The sequence below is a fragment of the Jaculus jaculus genome, chromosome 6 (genome assembly GCF_020740685.1).
Source record: "Jaculus jaculus isolate mJacJac1 chromosome 6, mJacJac1.mat.Y.cur, whole genome shotgun sequence".
In the NCBI taxonomy this organism is placed as follows: domain Eukaryota; kingdom Metazoa; phylum Chordata; class Mammalia; order Rodentia; family Dipodidae; genus Jaculus; species Jaculus jaculus.
The window spans coordinates 151,340,485-151,361,079 of record NC_059107.1 but is presented as its reverse complement, the minus strand read 5'-3'; the positions used below and the strand labels follow the sequence as shown (position 1 = coordinate 151,361,079).

Here is a 20,595-nt window from a genome sequence, read left to right as displayed (position 1 = left end):
GTTAATTACAGTAATTAGATTTATTTTGCAGACAAGATTTTCAGCAAATTTTTCATTTAAGGCCTGCTTTGTTATATCAAATCGATGTCACTTCTGCAGTGTGGTTGGTGACAATGAGTGCACTGTGTTTTAAATGACTGTAAGAGATTGAAATGAGCATCTTGATGCTGGCACTGAAAATGGTTCCATCTTTCTGAAAGGAAGTTAAGAATATATGCCAAAGATCTTCACCCCACATGATTACTTCAGGGACTTTCTACCTTAACTATAGAAACTAAATTATGCAAAGAAACTTTTTTGAAAACCTGGCTTATAGTCATATAATTGGAGGCGATGTCTAGCACAATAAAAGATGATTGTCTTTTATAAATCACACACCCACTTAGCTTTAAAAATATGTCCTAACATTGGGAAGTATGCATGGCGTAAAGTCAGTGGAAGTAAAAATCAGAATGCACAGTATGTTTCCCAGTACATAAACATGCATTTGCAGTGCACAGGGTCAGAATGCAGGGGATGGAAGTCTAGAAAACAAACAAAAGAAGAACCTGTGCAATTGCTGTATGTGATCGAAATGAAAGTGGCCTTCTTTTACCTTCTATGTCACATGTATTTTATTTAAATTTTTTATTTATGAGCGACAGACACAGAGAGAGGGAGAGAGAGAGAATGGGCGTGCCAGGGCTTCCAGCCTCTGCAAACGAACTCCAGACGCGTGCGCACCCTTGTGCATCTGGCTAACGTGGGACCTGGGGAACCGAGCCTCGAACTGGGGTTCTTAGGCTTCACAGGCAAGCGCTTAACCGCTAAACCATCTCTCCAGCCCTGTCACATGTATTTTTTGATCGTGTCATTATGCTACTTCCTGAGTACAGAAAAAATGTGAGTAGGAGATTATGTTTGTGTGTATGTTACGTATGTGTGTGTGTATACAAACATATGTAACATATTTGCTTAGTTTCATTACTTTGCACAGAATAAGCCCCTTCAGTGGAAGGACGTTTAAAGAAAAATTTGGGCGGACATGAGTGCTTTTCAGAGAAGCCAAAGACTTAGAAAGCATAGAGAAGACATCCTGATTAGCAATAAAGAGTTCATCCCCTAGGTTGGAGGGTGGATCAGCTTGCAAAATGTGAGTATGTGTTTGACTTGATACTGCATTGACTCACTCTCTGCCCTCCTGTAGGTGGGAAGGGCTGCTATATCCTTTATTTGCATATTAGATAGGTGCTTTTGCTTGTTTGTTATTTGTTTAAGTGGAGGGAGAGAAAATTCATGCTCCCGAAGACCTTGGAGGACATTTGAGTACATTGTGCTCATTCAGTACCTCCAGCTGCCTTACTGCTTAATCTGGTTTAAGCTTATTATGACAGTTGCACCCAGATTTTAAAGAGGGCCTGGAATGTTACTGAGGCCCAGAAGCCTGGTTTCTAGTTCTGCTTGAACCCTGTAGGAACTGGCAAGCCAGCCAATGACTGCATGCTAAGGAAACTCTCACGGCACCAGACTATCTTCTAATATTTTATTTTATTTTATTTATTAACTTTTTATTTATTTGAGGGAAAGAGGGAGAGAGAGAGAGAGAATAGGCATGTCAGGGCTTCCAGCGACTGCAAACAAACTCCAGATGCATGTGCCACCTTGTGCGTCTGGCTTACTTGGGTCCTGGGGAATCACACCAAGGTCCTTGGCTTTGAAGGCAAGCGCCTTAACTGTTAAGCCATCTTGCCAGCCCCAGACTCCATTCTAACCGCCCAGATATTAATGTGTCCAGCCTTCCTATGCCTCCTAGAGGTGGACACTTTTGTTTTTAATTTTTTATTTATTTATTTGAGAGCAACAGACACAGAGAGAAAGATAGATAGAGGGAGAGAGAGAATGGGCGCGCCAGGGCTTCCAGCCTCTGCAAACGAACTCCAGACGCGTGCTCCCCCTTGTGCATCTGGCTAACGTGGGACCTGGGGAACCGAGCCTCGAACCGGGGTCCTTAGGCTTCACAGGCAAACGCTTAACCGCTAAGCCATCTCTCCAGCCCAGAGGTGGACACTTTTTGAGTAATGCCCATCTTGCAGACAGCAGCTGAGGACCTAACTGTGACATCATGGTCCAAGTTCATGCAGAAAGGATGGGCTGAACCAGCTTTGAATCCAGTCTTGTTTCTGAGTCTGGATTCATCACCAGGAAGAAGTTCCCCATTGCTGATATCGTTGGCCTTATTTTTAGTTTTCACCACCCTTTTGGGTTGCACTGTAGACAATGTTATCATCGGTGAAGTACCACCATCCTCCTCCTCCCTGCAAATGTGTATTCTGCTGTGCGAATGTGCACAACACATATAAAAGCTGTTAAAGCCTGGACCTCAGTGTTTTGAGGATAGCTTAAGACAGTATGGACAGATGAGAACTCTGAATAGGCGGGAACCTACAATTATGAAACCAGACCGTTTCCCATGAACTGTTAATTGCATTTGAACTTCATCCCAACCTGGTCCAGTACATTTCACCATCTCCATAAACGGCTAGAGCAACAAGGTCTCAGAGTCATTAGTTAAGTGGTTCATTCAAGGTCACGGGTAGGTTTAGGATTTTCAGCTGTGGCTCTGCCAATCTGCGATCCATGCTGCTTTGGCCATTCCATGAGTCCTTTCAATCCCTCTAGAAAACTGTTCCCTTCTTCTTCGATATAGAGCTTTACTGACCTGTCCTTGAATCTTCTTGAATCTTCCCATATTATTGGGGCTACTTGTCCTAGCTCAGCTCAAGGACTCACTGAAAACCCCACTTTCTTACTACTGATATTTACTGAAAATAGTTCTATTAAATCTCTAAGTGTCAGACAGTCACCTGAGCACACAAGTCACCATCCCTGGCCCTTTATTCTGCCTGAAATTGCCATTGCATTGTGAACTAATAATTAAAGATTATCTCAGGTCATGTGGCCTTGTGAACTTTAATAAAGACAGACCTTCAGTCGCCTTGTGGGGAGGGCTTTGGCTCATTCCTAGAGAGCTGAGAAAAGAGAGGCGGGAGAATAGCAGTGGTCCCATCATCTTTGCTCTTTGCAGTGTTGGATTTACTGCCTCTTGACCTTGAGCAAGGGAACAGTTAAAGAAACAGAGGCAGACGGAGCATTACTCTTTAAGAGAGAAGTCTGCCGGCCCTGCTGGAACCGGAGCATGCGCTTGTTCCGGTCTCAGTGCGTGGGATAGTCTGTCTGTGGAGCACACGTGGTATCTGTGGTATCAGCAGAACCCTTGGGGACTCTGCGCCCCACGCGTGTGAGGTAGAATGCTGGATATTAGGGTGTTGATCAAACCACCTGTGCAGGACAAAACATTTTCCAACCATATTTGTAAGTGGTATCTAATGTAAAAGAGGTGTTTAGATCTTATACAGATACAAAACTAAATAGCTCTGAATCATGTGTTGAGGCAATGTTTCCTTCTGAATGAGTTTTTATTAACTGGATTTGGTGAAATCACCTTTGGTGTAAATACGTTGTTAACATCCACCTAAATGGTGTTTGTCTCCTTTTGAACAAAAGAGAAGAGGGTGGAAGCTCAGAGACTGGCTGATTTTAGAATTCAAGCTGTCATTAAAATCATCTTTTACCCTCCTGAGTTAGGAGAAGCTATGAGAGCAGACTCAGAAGTCAGCCATATATGGCATGAAACCATTTCCTCTGTTGCTTTTAGTTTTGAGTTGCAGAATGTTCTTTTAACTGTGGGCATACACAGACAGTGTCTCATGACACCAGTCATTGAGCATGTACCTGGTCACAGGTCAGCCCTGCCACACAGCAAAGGAGACAAAATGAGCTGAGTGAAACAGACAGATCCCCCACCCCCGCAACACACACACACACACACACACACACAGCCTCCGTTACCTAGCTCAGACAACTCAGTATGTATGAGGATGTAGTCTTTTAACATAATTGCTCTTTGAAAGTATAAAGTTCAGTGCTTTTCAGCAAATGTTCAGTTGTATCACCATCACTGCTATTGAATATTGAACCATTTCATTGTTCCAAAAGACCCCTTACGTGGCGGCTCTCACTCCCCATGTCACCTTACCCACCACTGATCCGATCTCTGTCTCTGGCTTTGCCCGGTCTGGACACCTCATTGCTGTGCTGTTTTGTTTCTCTGCTTGGCTTCCGTCAGCTCGCCTGGTGCTTCATGCATGATGTAGCAGCTGTTAATACTTCATTCCCTTTCATTGCTGCTGTAGCTGCTTTTGTGGTGCTGGGACAGAACACCTGTCCAAAAGCAACTGACAGGAAGAAAGGGTTTGTTTTGGCTGGAGGGGGGAAGCTTCCTGGTAGCAGGGGAAAAGCATGACAGGAGCAGAAGCTGGGCGTCACAGTCTTCGCACAGCAGGCGTGAAGCAGCAGCAAGAGAGTGAGCAGAAACCGGGCAAGGAGAAGCTGGCTATACCACCCAGCCTGCACACCTCCTCCAGCAAGGCTCCACCTCCCAGATTGCACTAGCTAGGGACAAAGCATTCAGAACGCATGAGTTCAAAGAGGACATCTGATTCAAACCACCGCAACTGCCAAGTAATATTCCCTTGTATGAATGCATTGCATTGTGTTTATCCATTCACCAGTTTATGGCTATTTTTAATGTGTGTGTGGGTGTGGGTGTGCATGTGTATATTCATGGGTGTGCAGGACAGGTTACAACCTCAAGTATCATTCCTTAGGAATACCATCCACTCTTTTTTTGAGACAGGGTCCTTCATTGGCCTGAAGCTTGTCAATTTAGCTGACCAGTGAGTCCCAGGTCCACTTGTCCATGCCTCCCAGCACTAGATTTATAAGGGTTAGGTAGCATGCCTGGTATTTTTATGTGGGTTTTGAGAACTTAACTCATGTCCTGATTCTAGTGAAGTATGTGCTTTAACCACTGAACTATCTTCCCAGCCCATTGATGGACATTTTGAAATTTTCTGCTCCTTGGCTACAGAGCAATTGTGCTTGAATATTTGCAAATGTGCTGTTGTGTGGACATATGTTTCATATCTTTTTTTTTTTTAATGTAACCAAGAGAGGAATTGCCGAGTCACTCAGTAATGGTGGTTCTATGCCTTTTTTTAAATTTTGTTTTATTTATTTATATAGTTACGGACACATTTGTTCGTTGAGAGAAACTTCCCAAAAGCAGCTACATAGGTTTCCAATTCCACCAGTGACAGTTGCACGTTCTAATGTCTTGGCATTCTGGTCATCACTGGTTAGTGTCTGTCTTATTTTCAGCACCCTGCCTGGTGGGTGTGCAGTGCTATTTCATTGTGATTTTCATTTACATTTCCCAGAGGATTAATGAGATTGAGAGTCTTTTCATGTGTCTATTGACCATTTGTCAATCTTCCTTGAGAAATGGCTATTGAGAGCCGCTCCTTGATTTTTAATTGGCTTTACTTGTGTTTTTGTTGGAGTTGTGAAAAGATCTTTATCATGCTAACAAATCCTTCCTCAGACACAAGCTCTGTAAATATTTTCTCTCACTCTGAGAGTACTATTTTTCAGTGTATTGATGTCCTTTGAAGCACAGACATTCTTCTGTTTATCTTTCTTTGTCTTCAGGAGCACTGAGGTTAGTTCAGTGTCTGCTCGGGACCCTTTTCTTGGTGCACAGGTGACCATCTTCCTGCAATGGCCATGTGGCAAAAAGCATGGGAAGACAATTTTTTTTTTTTGAACTTTAGGAAAGTCTAGTGTATCTATTTTTGTTATTATTTTCACTTTAGAAATCAGAACAAAGCAACAGTTACCCAACCTATTGTTAAAGAAGTCATGTCTTGGGCTGGAGAGATGGCTTAGCGTTAAGTGCTTACCTGTGAAGCCTAAGGACCCCAGTTCGAGGCTTGATTCTCTAGAACCCATGTTAGCCAGATGCACAAGGGGGCGCATGTGTCTGGAGTTCATTTGCAGTGGCTGGAAGCCCTGGCGTGCCCATTCTCTCTCTCTCTCTCTGCCTCTTTCTCTCTCTGTCACTCTCACATAAATAAATAAAAGTGACCAAAAAATTTTAAAAAAAGAAGTCATTCCTTCATTTTCTTCCATCTGGTTATCTATCACATCCTCCAAGCCCTTGGGACCACTGGGGAAGAGGAGGCATTAAGAATGTAAGAGCCAGGCTGGAGAGAAGGGTTAGAGGTTAAGACGCTTGCCTCTTAAGCCTAAAGACTCGTGTCCAACTCCCTAGGTCCCACATAAGCAAGGTGCAAAACATGACGCAAGGTAACACGCATATGCAGACAAGATGGCACATGCACCTGGAGTTCAATTATGGTGGCTGAGGCCCTGGCATGCCAATTCTCTCTCTCTCCCTCTCTGATTTTTTTTTTTTAAAGAAAGTAAGTGCAAAAGGAAAGGGGAGATTGCTTACAATTCTGTCTTCCAGACACAGAGTGACTGTGGCATTTGTGACCTCACAATAGCTGACACTGCCTACAGAAGACCTGCCTAATAGGAGGAAAAAGTGATGACCTCAAAATAGAAGAGAGACTAGTTGGGAAGACTAGTTGAACTTGGGGCTGGAGAGAGGGCTTAGCAGTTAAAGCACTTGCATGTCAAGACAAAGGACCCAGGTTCCATTCCCCAGGACCCACGTAAGCCAGATGCACAAGGTCACGCATATGACTGGAGTTCATTTGCAGTGGCTGGAGGCCCTGGTGTACCCATTCTCTCTCTCTCTCCCTCATTCTCTCTTTCTCTTTCAAATAAATAATTAATTTTTTTAAATAAGTGACTCAGTGGGAGGAAACAAATACAGGATGATGATCATGGTATATTGTCTATATGTATGAAGGCTTTCAATAAAAAGTTTAAAATGAACTGAAAAAATTACAAACAATGCTTTTCTACTTAATTTATTGTCAATTGTGTCAAACTCAGAGGATATTTAGATCTCTAGTCTTCATTAGTCCACTTATTTATTCTTCCATTCATGAAAACAAAATTCACATCTATATCGTTATAACAATCATGAACTGGAACAATCTGGTGATAAGGTTATTGATAAGATGAAGTTGCCCGTCTCCAGCTTCCATGCAACAGGGAACAACGTCATGAGTCCTCAGTAGGAGACTGTAGAATCCGAGCTTAAGATCCAGCCCGAATTCACTGGGAGTCGTTCTCGAACACTCCTGCATCAGTGAGGGCCTTCCTCTGGACCATCTTGGTAGTTCTGTACCAGCATGCGGGAGGCGGTGGCATGGCCTGGTGCAGCTGGTCCAGGAAGAGGCCCCAGCCTGACTGCAAGCCTCCAGGAGAACGCAGGTCATCCCTGAATCCATGTGAGTCCAGCAAAGGCAGAGAGAGAAAGCCAGGACAGCCACTGGTGAAACCAGCAAGCACCACCCCAGGGAGCCCAGATGTCCGTGAAGGAGGAGGGGGCGTAGCAAGCACACAGGGATGTTTGAACTGCAAATAAATGTGAGGACCTGGGATGGAGCATGACGGGAAGAATCGGAGCTGCTTTGGGTAGGGTGGCCGAGGGAAATATATGAGAGATTAAGGAAGCACTGTATATGGAAGATTAAGGAAGGCCTATATCAGGGCTGTATCTGGGAGATTAAGGAAGAGTTGTATGTGGGAGACTAAGAAATGACTATATACGGGGGATTAAGGAACGACTATATATGGAAGCAGCTAGACAAACACTTCGAAGGTTGCTGTGCGCCAGTGAAAGGTGGAAACTGGCCCTGTAATCTGCAAGGTCTTTTCCTCTCGTGCGTTAGGATCCTGGCTCCATGAAAGCCAAATTTAATCCGATGCTGAGATAAGGTACAGATGAGAGTGACTGGCAAGGAAGGCAAAGAGGGAATGGCAGAGAGACAATACAGAGCTGACGCTGTGGTCCTCTCGTGCTGCCACACAGTATAGAGTCCTCTGGCCACATCTAGCTCTTAAAGGGCAGTTAGGGCAGCCACAGGCACGCCCACCCCCTGCCCCAAAAGCAGGGCGCTTGGCTTGAGAACTTTCAGGATTCGGGCTTTGGATCCAGGAAGCATGACTACGGAGCCAGGGCTGCTCAGATTCACTTTCTTGGTTGCCTTCAGCACTTGGCCATGTGTGGCACTTTCCCCTGGAGAACAACTGGCCCTCATTGTTTTCATAAAGTCTCTGACAACAGCAACTTATAGAGGGAAGGGATTTTGACTAGCAACTTGAGGGCACAGTCCTTCATGACCCAGAAGGCACGGTGGCAGGACCCTGAGGCAGGACACAGCGAGAGGTGAGCGCGGTACTCAGCTCACCTTTCTCCTTTTCATGCCGTCCGATGCAGCCCGCAGTCAGGGTGGGTCTTCCCGCCACAGCTTGGTCAGCCTCCTGGTGATTCTAAGTCCCATCGATTTGATAAACAAAATTAGCCGTCACAGGCCCCTGTTTATCCAACCCACAGCGCCAGCTGGCTCTGGCACCGCGGCCTTCCTTACACTCACTAGGACCAGCCCCAGAGTCATCACCCCCTCCAGTATGTGGCCCTTTGGTTGGGTTGTCTGTTCTAAAGACATTGCCATGAAGTCAGGGATCTCACCATTGTCTACTGCTTTCCCCTACACTCCTGTCCTCCCCTCCCCAACCCCCATATGCACGAGCTTTATTTGTTTATATTTTTGTCCTTATCACATTTTGCCTTAAATTCTGCCTGTCATTTATCCCTAAGAACAGAACCAAATGCTCGAGGTGAGGGCCAGTCAACCACTCTCTTCTGTGCCTTTCCACCCGCTTTCTCCCTGGCAGGCAGTCCTGCATTCAAAAGGGTAGAGCAGCTTACGTTGCTCTTTTTAGTGCTTAGTAGTATTTCTGATCGTGCCTCTTTAGAATGAACATTTGTTCTTGTCCTGTCTCGTGTTAGTTTGCTGTTTCAGAATGCCTGAGTGTAAATGACTTGCAGTGAGAAAGATTTAGTTTAGCTCATAGTTTCCATCCCTGTTCCTAGACCCTACTGATTGCAAGCCTGTGAGGAGTCAGAAAATCATGGTGGTTGAAGCACTGAGCATATTCACTTCATGACAGACAGGAAATAGAGATAGAATGGGGCAAGAGATAGGGCATAGCTTTCAGAGGTATATTCTCTGGGACTTACTTTATCCAGGCAAGCCCCATCTCCTTCAGTTTCTACTGCTTCCCCATATGGAACTGTCAGCTGAGGGAGCAAGCCTGAACATATAAACTCATAAGGGACACTTACCATTCTCTCATACACTGTACTCCTTTAACAAAGAGCCTTATGAGGAGATTTTGCTCAACATTTTATAGAAGGTGGAACCAGCAGACCAGTGGCGTAAGTGCCACATCCAGGGTTGACACCCCTAAGTGCCAGAACTGGATTTTGAACCCATTTTCATCTGTCCCCAGAAGCTATGCCCTTGTGCTGTGCTGTCTTGCACTGCCCAGTAAGGTGTGGAGACTACAAGCAGCTGAATGAATGGTGGCTCTGGACATTTGAGACAGGAGGGCAGGCTGCTGTTCTGTGGCAGCAGCTCCAGATGACTCCAGCACAAAATGAATGCCTGGCTTGGTTTGGGAGAAGAATATACAAGATACATGACTTATCTCTGTCATGGTAGTTTGAGTGGATACCCACCCCCTTGTTGATTCAGGAGTTTATTAAAGCTTGTAATTTTTTAGACCTCTGGCCGTCTGGCTGGAGGAGTATCACTGGGGGCAGATCTGGAATTTCCAGCAAAAGACGTGCAAAGTGCTTGAACTTTGCCTGGAGTTCCTGAAGTGTGCTTGCTTGCTTATGGTGCTAGTTATGGCTTTTTCTCCCTGCTTGGATCTGTGAAATGGGAGCAACTTCTAATGTAGAACTTCCCCTCTACCTGTAAGCTTCAATAAATCCCTTTTTCCTTCCGTAAACCGTGTCTGGTCTGGAGGTTCATCCCAGCAACCAGATACTGACTGCTACACTTGGATTGACAGTGAGATGTTGGGCAGCTCTAAAGACATGGTCATCATCCGTGTGGTTTTACAATTACGCTGTTACGTCCAAGTAGTAGAGACAAAGGTTGGCCAAATTATTATATATGTCCAACTTCAGATTCTTAGAACCTAGATGCCTTAATACTAAATCTGGGGCTTGGTTTACACCGGTTATCACTAATAATTGCCCCCTCTATAGTCTCTGAAACGCTGAGGTTGAAATATCCTTTGCAGCCCAGACATATCACCAGGAATCACTGTGGTGTCATGGGCTTGGTTCCTTTCACAGTTGCTGGGGACACTGGCCCTACCTTAGGAAGAGGGTGTTTTGCAGCTGGAATCAAAGCCCCTAACTCTCTCCAACCCATTCATCTGCCCCCACTGCAGGAGGAACCCTCTGCATTTCCACCTCATTGCTGACTCCATCGCAGAGCAGATCCTGGCCACACTCTTCCAGACCTGGATGGTGCCTGCCGTACGGGTGGATTTCTACAATGCTGACGAGCTGAAGGTATCTGAGGGAGGGAGGGAGAGGCACTTCAGCGGTGTGCTCCAAACAAGAGCTTTTGTTGCAGATAGTTTAATAAGACTGTGGCCATGGCAGAGTTCTTTGCTCCTAGAAGCAAATGTGCAGACTATACCATGACCTGTCTGGTTTCATGGTACATGAACAAAACAACTCCACTCTCCAGGTTTCTGTGTTGGTCTATCCAGTTCTGGCCACCATGGCTATCCTTAGGGTCTGGAGGCCTCTGCCCAGGGGACATACCTCAACATCGTCTGTAGTAGAATTGCAGATTCTGTTGCCCACTGAGGTCAGTGCTGAGCTCAGAGTCTGATGTACTTGTGTTTAAATTTGTGCACTGTCATTTACTAATGATAAGATACAAAACCAATCACTACCCAGTGCTAACCTTTTTTCTCATAGGTAGGAAGGTAGTTGTAATTTCCTAGTCTTGGGGTAACTCGGAGTGTTTAATGAGAGGATGTACATGAACATGCTCTCATACCTGGTTTTAGCTCACAGTTTCTATCCCCAGACCTTGATGACTTATTTGATGAGTGAATACTGGGTTAGGTCATAGGGTTTGGGCCAAACAAGACCTGTTTAGTCATCTCCAGCCACCTAGCTTGCATCACAGTGGAGGTTGTGGGAGGTCCCATTCATTCTGCTCCTAACACTGCTTCCCATCTCATCTCTTACCATTCCTGCAAATTCTTTCTATCATTTAGCTCTAAGTATTAGGGGACCCCTCCCCTCTATTCCCACTGCTTCTCTCCAGTGTGTGAGACTTTTGCTGGGGCTGTTCCTTCTGCCCTACATGTCCATTGCTACGTGTTCTGTGAACCTCCCTGGAAGAATGTTTCTATGAACTTCTCCCTCCAGGGGATCCTCCTTAACAGGGTAGGAAGATAGGAAATACACCTTATTGTTTAATATATTTCTCGTGCATAGGAGATGCTTCTTGTGCTCATGGGTTTATTAGCAAATTGATGTTATTAAGGGAACAAGTAACTTTGCAGGAAAATATTGGTGTTCTGTCTCCAATCATTCGGGGTAAGACCAAACACCTAGGCATGGGACTGATTTTGGCGAATTACTTGTTCTGAAACTCATAAAGCCATTATCTTTTCATTTCAGAGCAATAACATTTTAAACAGATCATGGAGATGCAGGCTGGATTTTCTGATTTTCACATATTTCAGGCTCCAAGGTTGATGGAGATATTCAGAATTTAGCATTTGGGGATTGTCATGGTAATTTGCATGCCATTCCAATCTATTCTGAGCTAAAATTGATTAACACTCTTAAAAAGGGAAAAACAAAATTTAGCAAATTGCTTCACTAATTAAGGTGAAAACAAGCCACTCTGTCTCCCAAGGTCTTCATGCCCACACCACGGGGAACAGAAATGGGAGGTGTGATGTGGCGCTACCAAGGAAGAATGCTTCTGTCTCCACACTGAGTGTCACTTCCTCTGTGCACTGTCCCAAGCAAGCAGGAACCCACTGCTTTTCCAGAAAACACCCAAGAACCCTGGCAAGGTGACACATTGCTGTAGTCTCAGCAACTAGGGAGGTTGAGGCAGAGGAAGAGTAAGTTTAAAGACAGTCTAAACTATATAGATAGTTCCAGACCAAACTAAACTATACAGTGAGACCCTTCCTTGAAAAGGAAAAACCTGAAGTAAAATCTAACATCTTAAAGTTTGAATCCATGATTTCCGTGGATGAACCATCCAACTGGGTTCCTTGCTGAGCTGTCAAATGGGCAGGGACAGTGACAGCCACTGAGGAAGAGATATAATAACGTAACATGTAGTCGTGCCTGAAACCTGTAGCTTCTTAAAAATGCTGGAGTTCTTTAGGCCTTCTGGGGGTCAGGAGTGTCTAGTCCCAGCACTTGAGAGGCTGAAATAGAGGATTGGTGGTCCCCAAGATGTTGTTGGAGATCAGCCTGGGCAACATAGCAAGATCCCATCTCAAAACAATAGTAATAATTAATAATTAAAATAAATAATAAATAAATTAATAAGTAAAATAGAATAATAAGGAGACCATATAATACTTATAGTGCTGTTGATTGCATTGTCTGGTAGGACCTTAGGGGGTTTGAATTGGTGGGGCCTCGGGGACTCTGGCCTGCCACAGGGATCCTCAGGTTTCCTCAAGGCTCTCGTTGAGAGGGGATGAGTAGGAGAAAGGAGTTGGGGACTCTCTCTCTCTCTCTCCCACCTGGTCTAATCCAGAGAGTCTGGTTTTCCATTATTTTAAAGTTGCTCTGGTTTGCCAATTATAACAACTTTAAAAGTACAAGCTTTTGAGTGCAAAATGGCATTGTCTCTAGTGTCTTGCTCTCCATAGAATTTTCCTGATACTTGGATGTTTCTCTACCAGTTGAATGGCCCTGAACTGTATCTGAATCCCATGCGACTGTGGGTGGGATGCAGCAGGACCGCGAGCATGTATGCATTAGATAGACGACAGTGCTTCCACGGTAATAGCGGCGCTCTGAGCATCCGCGGGCTAGCTCTTTGTAGCCAGGCTTTGATTTACCAGATGTACCATCTGGCCTCCTCTTGCCTCATGGCATCATCATCTGCATAGCTGCTCATCCGGAACATAGAGACCATCTTTTCATAGTCCCTTTCCATCATACTAGCCCACATCCTAGCTGGGCTCCATCTCCCTTGCATTCACACTAGTCCAAGTTTCATCATGATCTTTTCTGGCATAGCAGATGCTTTTTTTCCCAGCATAGTCTCCTGCCTTCCACTCTGCTCACCTCTCCTTTCCCTGATCTAATGTTGCTCATTAGAAAAAGTCAGTAATTTTTTTTTTTTTTAAGAAAACCTGTCATGGCACTCCATGAGTAAAATTTTCCCTGGTTTTCCATTGCTATTAAGACAGAGACCACAGTTGTATGGGCTTTCTTCTGTCTGTTCAACTCAGTTACCTAGCCTCCCTTCCCTCCACCATTACTAATTCATTCTCTCCCTCCCCCCCCCCCTCTTGCTGAAGTTTTAATTCAGGGAAGCTTTCCTCATCTCCTAGGACTTCATTTGTTATATATGCTTGTAGGATCAAATACATTTCTCCAGTAAACTCGTCACAGAGTATAATTTTTCATGCCATCATGTGATAAATGTCTGTTTCTCAGCTGCTTTCCCACCCTCGGGATTTTATCACCCTTGTTTCCCTAATACCTCATGGAATACTTGGTTCTAAAGACATTTGCTAAGTAAATGATACACTGTGAATTCAGGGCTAGGATTTTCTTTGATTTGTTTTCCTCTGTATATTTTTCAATGTTTTTACTTATTTCTTTGCAAGGGCGGGAGGGAGGGAGAGTATGGACATGCCAGGGCCTCCAGCCACTGCACACAAACTCCAGATGTATGAGTCACCTTGTGCATCTGGCTTACGTGGGTCCTGGAGAATCGAACCTGAGTTGTTACACTTTAAAGGCAAGTGCCCTAACCACTGAATCATCTCTCCAGCTCCATATTTTATATTTTAATGTGTTTGCTCTTATGTTTTCAGTACTAGGGATTAGAAGTAAGGTATAATTCAAGCTAGGCAAATGCTTTCCCATTGAACTGCATACCTAGCTCCTCCTTATTTTGATATATATATATTTTTAAAGTATTTTTATTTATTTATTTATTTGAGCGCGACAGACACAGAGAGAAAGACAGATAGAGGGAGAGAGAGAGAATGGGCGTGCCAGGGCTTCCAGCCTCTGCAAACGAACTCCAGACGCGTGCGCCCCCTTGTGCATCTGGCTAACGTGGGACCTGGGGAACCGAGCCTCGAACCGGGGTCCTTAGGCTTCACAGGCAAATGCTTAACCGCTAAGCCATCTCTCCAGCCCGATCCTCCTTATTTTGAGACAGCCTCACTCAGTGGCCCAGGCTGTTGGGGAATTCATGGTCCTCTTGCCTCACCCTCCTCAGCAGTTGAGATTCTAATCCTGTGCCAACAGGCATTGCTCCAGAGCTGGCTTCTTAAGAATTATAATGTGAGAGGAATCTTTATCTCCACCAAGGGTCACTTTGTTTCTGAGACATGTGCCTTTGAACCTCGATGGGGAGCCAGATGGTTGCCTACCTGTGACCTTGTGGTAGACACGAGATAGCTTTGTACATTGGCCCCCATCCCAAGAGAAGCCCTGGGACAGGGGAGGTAGTATTTTGTATCTTTTCTTCTATCTTCTATTTTCTTTTATTTTGTTGTTGTTTTGCTTTTTCAATTCTTATTTATTTATTTGAGAAAGAGAGAGAGAGAAAGAGGCAGAGAGAGAGCAAATGGGTTCACCAGGGCTTCGGGTACTGCAAACAAACTCCGATGCATGTGCTGCCTTGTGCATCTGGCTTTCATGGGTCTTTGGATATTTAACCTGGGTCCTTTGGCTTTGCAGGCAAGTGCCTGAACCACTTAGCCATTTCTCCAACCCTTGTTTTGCTTTTTGAGACAGTATATACTTATTATCTAGTCCAGGTTGGCATGGAACCCACCATGTGCCCATGCTAATCTGAAACAAACTATGTAGCAAGTTGAGTATTTTTCCATGACAAGTGCCAGGGAGGAGGCACATTAAAATGCCATCTTTTAAATGGCATCCAAGTAGAAGAAAGAAACAGGAGGGAAGCAGACTTGGGCTGTGTTCTGCAGTTGTTAGACAAGTGTGTCAGACAGCACCTCGGCAGGCACACAGGACAACCTCCCCTGATTTGGCTCCAAAACTCACTTTGTACAGCTGTTAGAAATGGTATTTCTCAGAAACACTCCTGCGGGCCTTTTATTATATCCGCGAGTGCTGGTGATGGCGTGATAGGGAATAGGAAATTTATGAGGGATGGGTACAAGATTAAAAATGAACCATGGGAAACTCGCAGTGGGCTGGTACACTTAGCTCCATAATGACCAATTAGTATGAATTTGCAAATACCGGTTGCTTAGTCTGCCCATCTCTGAGGCCTTGCAAAATGTTCATTGGCCTTCCTGTTGCTTGCATGGCCCATTTATTTCCAGCCTCCAAGTCCCTGTATCAACAGGCTACCAGGACTAAGGTACATCTATGCTGCAAACTCAGCTCAGGGTCTGTAGCAGTGAGCGCCTACAGAAGAGAAGGTGGGGAGGGGGACTCATAATGGCATACGGCTTTGTAGACAGCAGCACACTGTCATGCTCATGTCTCATGACAACCCTCACAGATGACTCATAAGCGGAAGCAAAGAAGTGAAGATTATTTGCCTAAGATCAGGCAGCTAATAAATGCCAACACTGATATTTGACTTTCCCCTTTTGAAATGAGATGATATGAAATATGAGGGTTGCATAATTCAGTAGGCACAGATGTGGTTTAGACCTCAAGAGAAGGACGGTGACATTAAGCCATAGTCACAGGGGGCATAAAGGTACATTTGTCCCAGGGCACTGGAAGTCCACATTTCTCTCTTGGGTATCACATGCCCATGAGGTGTGTCCAGGATCTGATCTTTAGGGAATACCTTCTTCATTTTCTCACAGTCTATGTGCTTCTCTCCTGGATCGGCCACAATTCTATGGGCGAGCTCCTAGTGTCCCCACAATACTGGCAAGGAAACTGAGGCTAAGAGAGGTCAAATAACTGAGAGATGTAGCTGGCCGTGCTGGAGTCCGGGTTAAATAAAGCCCAGAGCTGACTAGCTCCTCTGTGCCTGATCTTTCTCACAGGTTTGTCTTTGCCTTTCTCGTGTAAGCTAACAGACTGACTGTAATTCTGACTAGACAAGGGTCCCCAAAGCTCTCGGTGCTGTTCCCTTTCTGGCTGTCCATGAAGAACAAATGTGTTAAGCATAAAGCCGCCATTTACAGGCCTGCTGAGAACAGAACTTCCTGCCTGGGATAAAAGCGACCCACCCCAGGGACGCTGCGGAGGTTCGAGATGCACTTGCTCCCATCCAGGGACCATGTTCTAAACGAATGATCGTCCTAGTAGACAGTTCGCTTTAAATGAGCAAAACATTTCTTTCCAGCTCTCAGACAAGGCCCTGCATGTCTACCAGCCTTTAATCTTGTCCCGTGTAGTCTAGTTAGCCACCCTCATGCCACCACCGGGGTTACGGATGATCCCGAGCTCCTGCGGCTGGGGCAGTGGATGTTTCATGAGTCACCCTTGTAGTGGGGAGCCCTAATTTATCTCCTTTTCTCTCAGACCCAGTGCCTGCTCGTTACCAACATCAGAGAGCTTACGAAGTGGGATTCAGGACTGTGGATACCAGAAAAATATTGATGGTTGACTCTGTAAATTGGCTTCCTACTCACCCATAATTGCCTTCGGTGCTGGTCTCTAGCGACGGCAGGGAGGAGGTGCTCTTTAGACAACTGCCCTCTCCGCCCCCTGCAGGCCTGCAGGAAGCACACTTGCACTGTTCCTCGCCCTGGAGTGTTATGTCAACTGCTGCCTACCCTGGCCATTCCCTAGGAAGATACACTTCCCGAACACAGTATTTTCAAGTAAATGAAGAGGCCGTGATTCCAGTGTCTGGAGGCTGGACGCAGGCCCGGTATGCATAGCTTTGGGCAACACATGGGGACTAGAAAGAAAAGAAGTTGCCAGGATCTCACAAATGATCATTATAAATCTTTTCCAAAAAGTGGGCCTGAGTTTTCTGATACCAGGCCTAGGCTATAGCTTAAAGATTACGCCCATGGCAATGGTGGAGTTTTAGTTGAACAAATTCCCAAGGGCCTGATACAATTCAAAGGAGACCTGAACAGTCTTACTGGGAGGTGGAGGGGGGTGCTGTTATATTGTAGGAGATCTTACAGAGAACCAAGGAAGGGCAAGTGCGCACAGTGGCGCGCAGCACCTCACTATTTATCAAACTGTAGCTCTGGCTCCCGTTTTGGGGGCTGTTTAAACACAGTTAAATTATGTCTTATAATAGAAAACACACCGCTTGGCACGTGGTGGGCACTCAACCCATTCCGTCTTTCTCCTTGTATGGCTGTCCTTCACCCGCAGACAGTCCACACTTAGGGTTCAGCTCACAATACTTCAACTTTACGACGCAGTAGCCGCATACATTCATAGAAAATGTACTTAAGATTCTGAATTTGGGTTTTGTCCCAGCTGGTGATGTATGGTACAATCCTCTCATGATGCTGGGTGGCAGGAGACAGCTCCAGCGCCATGCCAGCTCCATTTCACCAGCGTAAACAGTGGCACCTCTGCAGAATGCTGCTGCTCAGCTGTGATTCCCAGGGTAGGCACATTAAATGCATTTTTGGCATATTTTCAATTTACAGTGGGATTGTTGAGATAGAACCCCATCATAAATTGAGGAGCATCTGTATTTGAAGATGGTTCTAAATAACTTGTAAACTATTGCTTTCTAGCCATCACAATGTCTACCATAGTAACTGCTGACCTCTCAGAGGTAGACATTGGGGCTTGGTTTACAGAATAGTGGGTACATTTTTCACTTGTCCCTTCTTCTTTCTGCTTCTGTAGCTTGCAGTTCCTCTGCAGGTCTCCCGTTATGCTGTGAGGCTGGCAAAGGTTAATTAGGTGTAGGCCTAGGAAAATTACCACTGCCTTATTTTCTGTGTTGCTTTCCTTGTTTCCAGATTAACCATGTGGTTGATGCATGTGAGGGCTGGTTCTCCAGACCAACAACATATCCCTGTTGTTTTTTGTTTGTTTGCTTGCTTGCTTTGTTGTTGTTCTTGTTTGTTTGTCTTCTTTTGTTTTTCAAGATAGGGTCTCGCTCTAGCCCAGGCTGACCTGGAATTCACTGTGTATTCTCAGGGCGGCCTCGAACTCCACCTCTGCCTCCCCAGTGCTGGAATTAAAGGCAGTGCTATGTTTGAAGGTGTACGCCACCATGCCCAACTCCACTTTTTTTTTTTTTTTTCTTAGGTAGGGTCTCACTCTAGCCCAGGCTGGCCTGGAATTCACTATGGAGTCTCAGGGTGGCCTCGAGCTCATGGCGATCCTCCTACCTCTGCCTCCCGAGTGCTGAGATTAAAGGGTGCACCACCATGCCCGGCTTACATATCCCTGGTTTTGTTCTTTAGTTTTCTTTCCCAAAGAGTGGAAATGCACATGGGAAGACAAGGGCCGCGTTTTTAGAAGCACGCCTCTGCATTTAGAAGCCTGGCCTCTGGCTACTGGGTAATGGAAAGGAAAGCTATAGATAGCCAACGGAAATGCTAACCGGCGTGAGAAAAGAAGCCTTTTGTGCCATTTGTCCCCTCCACTTTCGACCAGGCAATTTTTATCCATTATGTAAGGTAATTTCATAATGTGTGGGACTTGTTCCCTGTGGAGATTTAGTGAATCTTCATTAGGAAAGAACGTAACATTCATCTGACAGAACCTGACACTTTCCTATATATTCTTCTAAACTAATGGTGACTGGTCTTTGTGTTTGAATTCTTCCAGATACTGGAGACCACTACCTCCAAAAGAACCTTGTATTGTAATTAGAAATTTTGTACTTATTTGCCTTATGTTTTACTGAAACCTTCATCCTTTGGAGTCTGGCCATTGTTCATAAGCATTAATAAGGTGTGTATGTCATTTATCTCTAAATCCACCCTGCTTGGCCAATAGAGAAGGAGAACTAGCAGGCCAAGAGCTGCCACTTTCTCGGCACCCGGCTTTTAGAACAAAATCTGGCCACCAGTCACCACCTCTCCCAAACAAATACGTGGGTTCTATCATTGGGGTTATGCGGAGTTGAGCCAGCCAGTGATTTTCTCAAATGTCTGGCTTATCTGCTGAGTCCTCTTTCCTCACTAATCACCACCTCATTTTTCCAAGCATAACCCAAGTGACCCTGCTTAGAGATGAGGTGACACATAAATATGTCTTTGGCTGTTTTATAATAAAGGGATGTGTGCTCTGTTTTGTCTGTATCTCACGTCTTTCCTGTTTGTTTGTATTTTTTTATTGACAAACTCTGTATATTTACACAATATACCCTGGTCATAATTCTCTCATTTGTCCCCTTCTTCCCCTTCCCTCCACTGAAACTTTCTTCTTCCAACTAGTTCCTCATATATTTTTTTAAAAAAATATTTTATTTAAATGAACTCCAGACACATGCACCTCCTTGTGCATCTGGCTTATGTGGGTCCTAGGGAATCCGAACTAGGGTCTTTTGGCTTGGCTGGCAAATGCCTTAACCGCTAAGCTACCCTTCCAGTCCCCTCATCTATTTTAATGTGGGTTCTTTTGTGTGTGTGCCCTCCTCCATTACCCATGACAACATGTCAGCAGGCCCAATATTATGCAGGTCTCATGCAGGTACCTTACAGCCTTCATGCAGCCATGAATGTCACGGCCACTCTGTATCTCAAAAACCTTATTGCAAAGCTCTTTCCACCACCTCTTTCATAGTGGCCCCTAAGCCTTGGAGGGTGTTCTGTTCCATGTCTCAATCGCTGTCTGCTGTTCTGCACACCACCATGGCTCTTCTACATACACACTTGTGGCTTGTTTCCTCCGGAGCTCTGATTGCTCTGAACTCAGAGACTCACGTAGCTCATTTACAGCTGGTGCTCCAAACTAACCTTTGCTCCATCTTGAGCAATGTTGCCATCCCACTGTGGCTGACTGTGGTCTTCCTGGACGAAGCCCACATGCCTTGCTAACGAAGAAAATGCAGGGCTAATTGGATGGCTCAGTGGGAAAAGTGCTTGCTGTACACACATACGATTCTGAGTTCAGACTCCTAAAAACTGTGTAAAATGCCAGGCATGTGCTTATAATCCCAGAACTACGGATGCAGAGACATCACCGGGGCTTGATGGCTAACCTAGCTGCATCAGTGAGTCCCAGCTCCAACAAGGGACCTTGTTTCAAAAACTGAAGTAGAAAGTGAGGAAGCCTGACATGACCTTGTGGCCTCTACACACACACATACACAAACACTCTCACACCCATGCACGCACACAAATGCAAACGCACAACTCATAAGCATGCAAACAAAAGAAAGAAACGCTTCTGCACCCCTGAGCGTCTCCTTGAGAACGCCCTGCTGTCCACTACCATCTCACGGAGCCCACTAAGCAGAGGCAGAGGCAAGGCTGAGCACTGGGTCTCCTGGCCTTCAAGGCAGGCTTTGCCATGCATCTTACCTATCCCCACCATAGAGAAAC

The 20,595-nt window shown here is 45.3% G+C and overlaps 1 protein-coding gene across 3 annotated transcripts in view; it reads left to right on the top strand.

The window, feature by feature from the left end:
- The window catches only part of Large1 (LARGE xylosyl- and glucuronyltransferase 1), a 576,767-nt gene that overhangs the window by 288,509 nt on the left and 267,663 nt on the right, over positions 1–20,595 (top strand). For all 3 annotated transcript variants that reach the window (XM_045152294.1, XM_045152293.1, XM_045152295.1), the window contains exon 5: positions 10,327–10,450. In XM_045152294.1, coding sequence (XP_045008229.1) covers positions 10,327–10,450 — 124 coding nt within the window. The remainder of the gene's footprint in view (positions 1–10,326; positions 10,451–20,595) is intronic.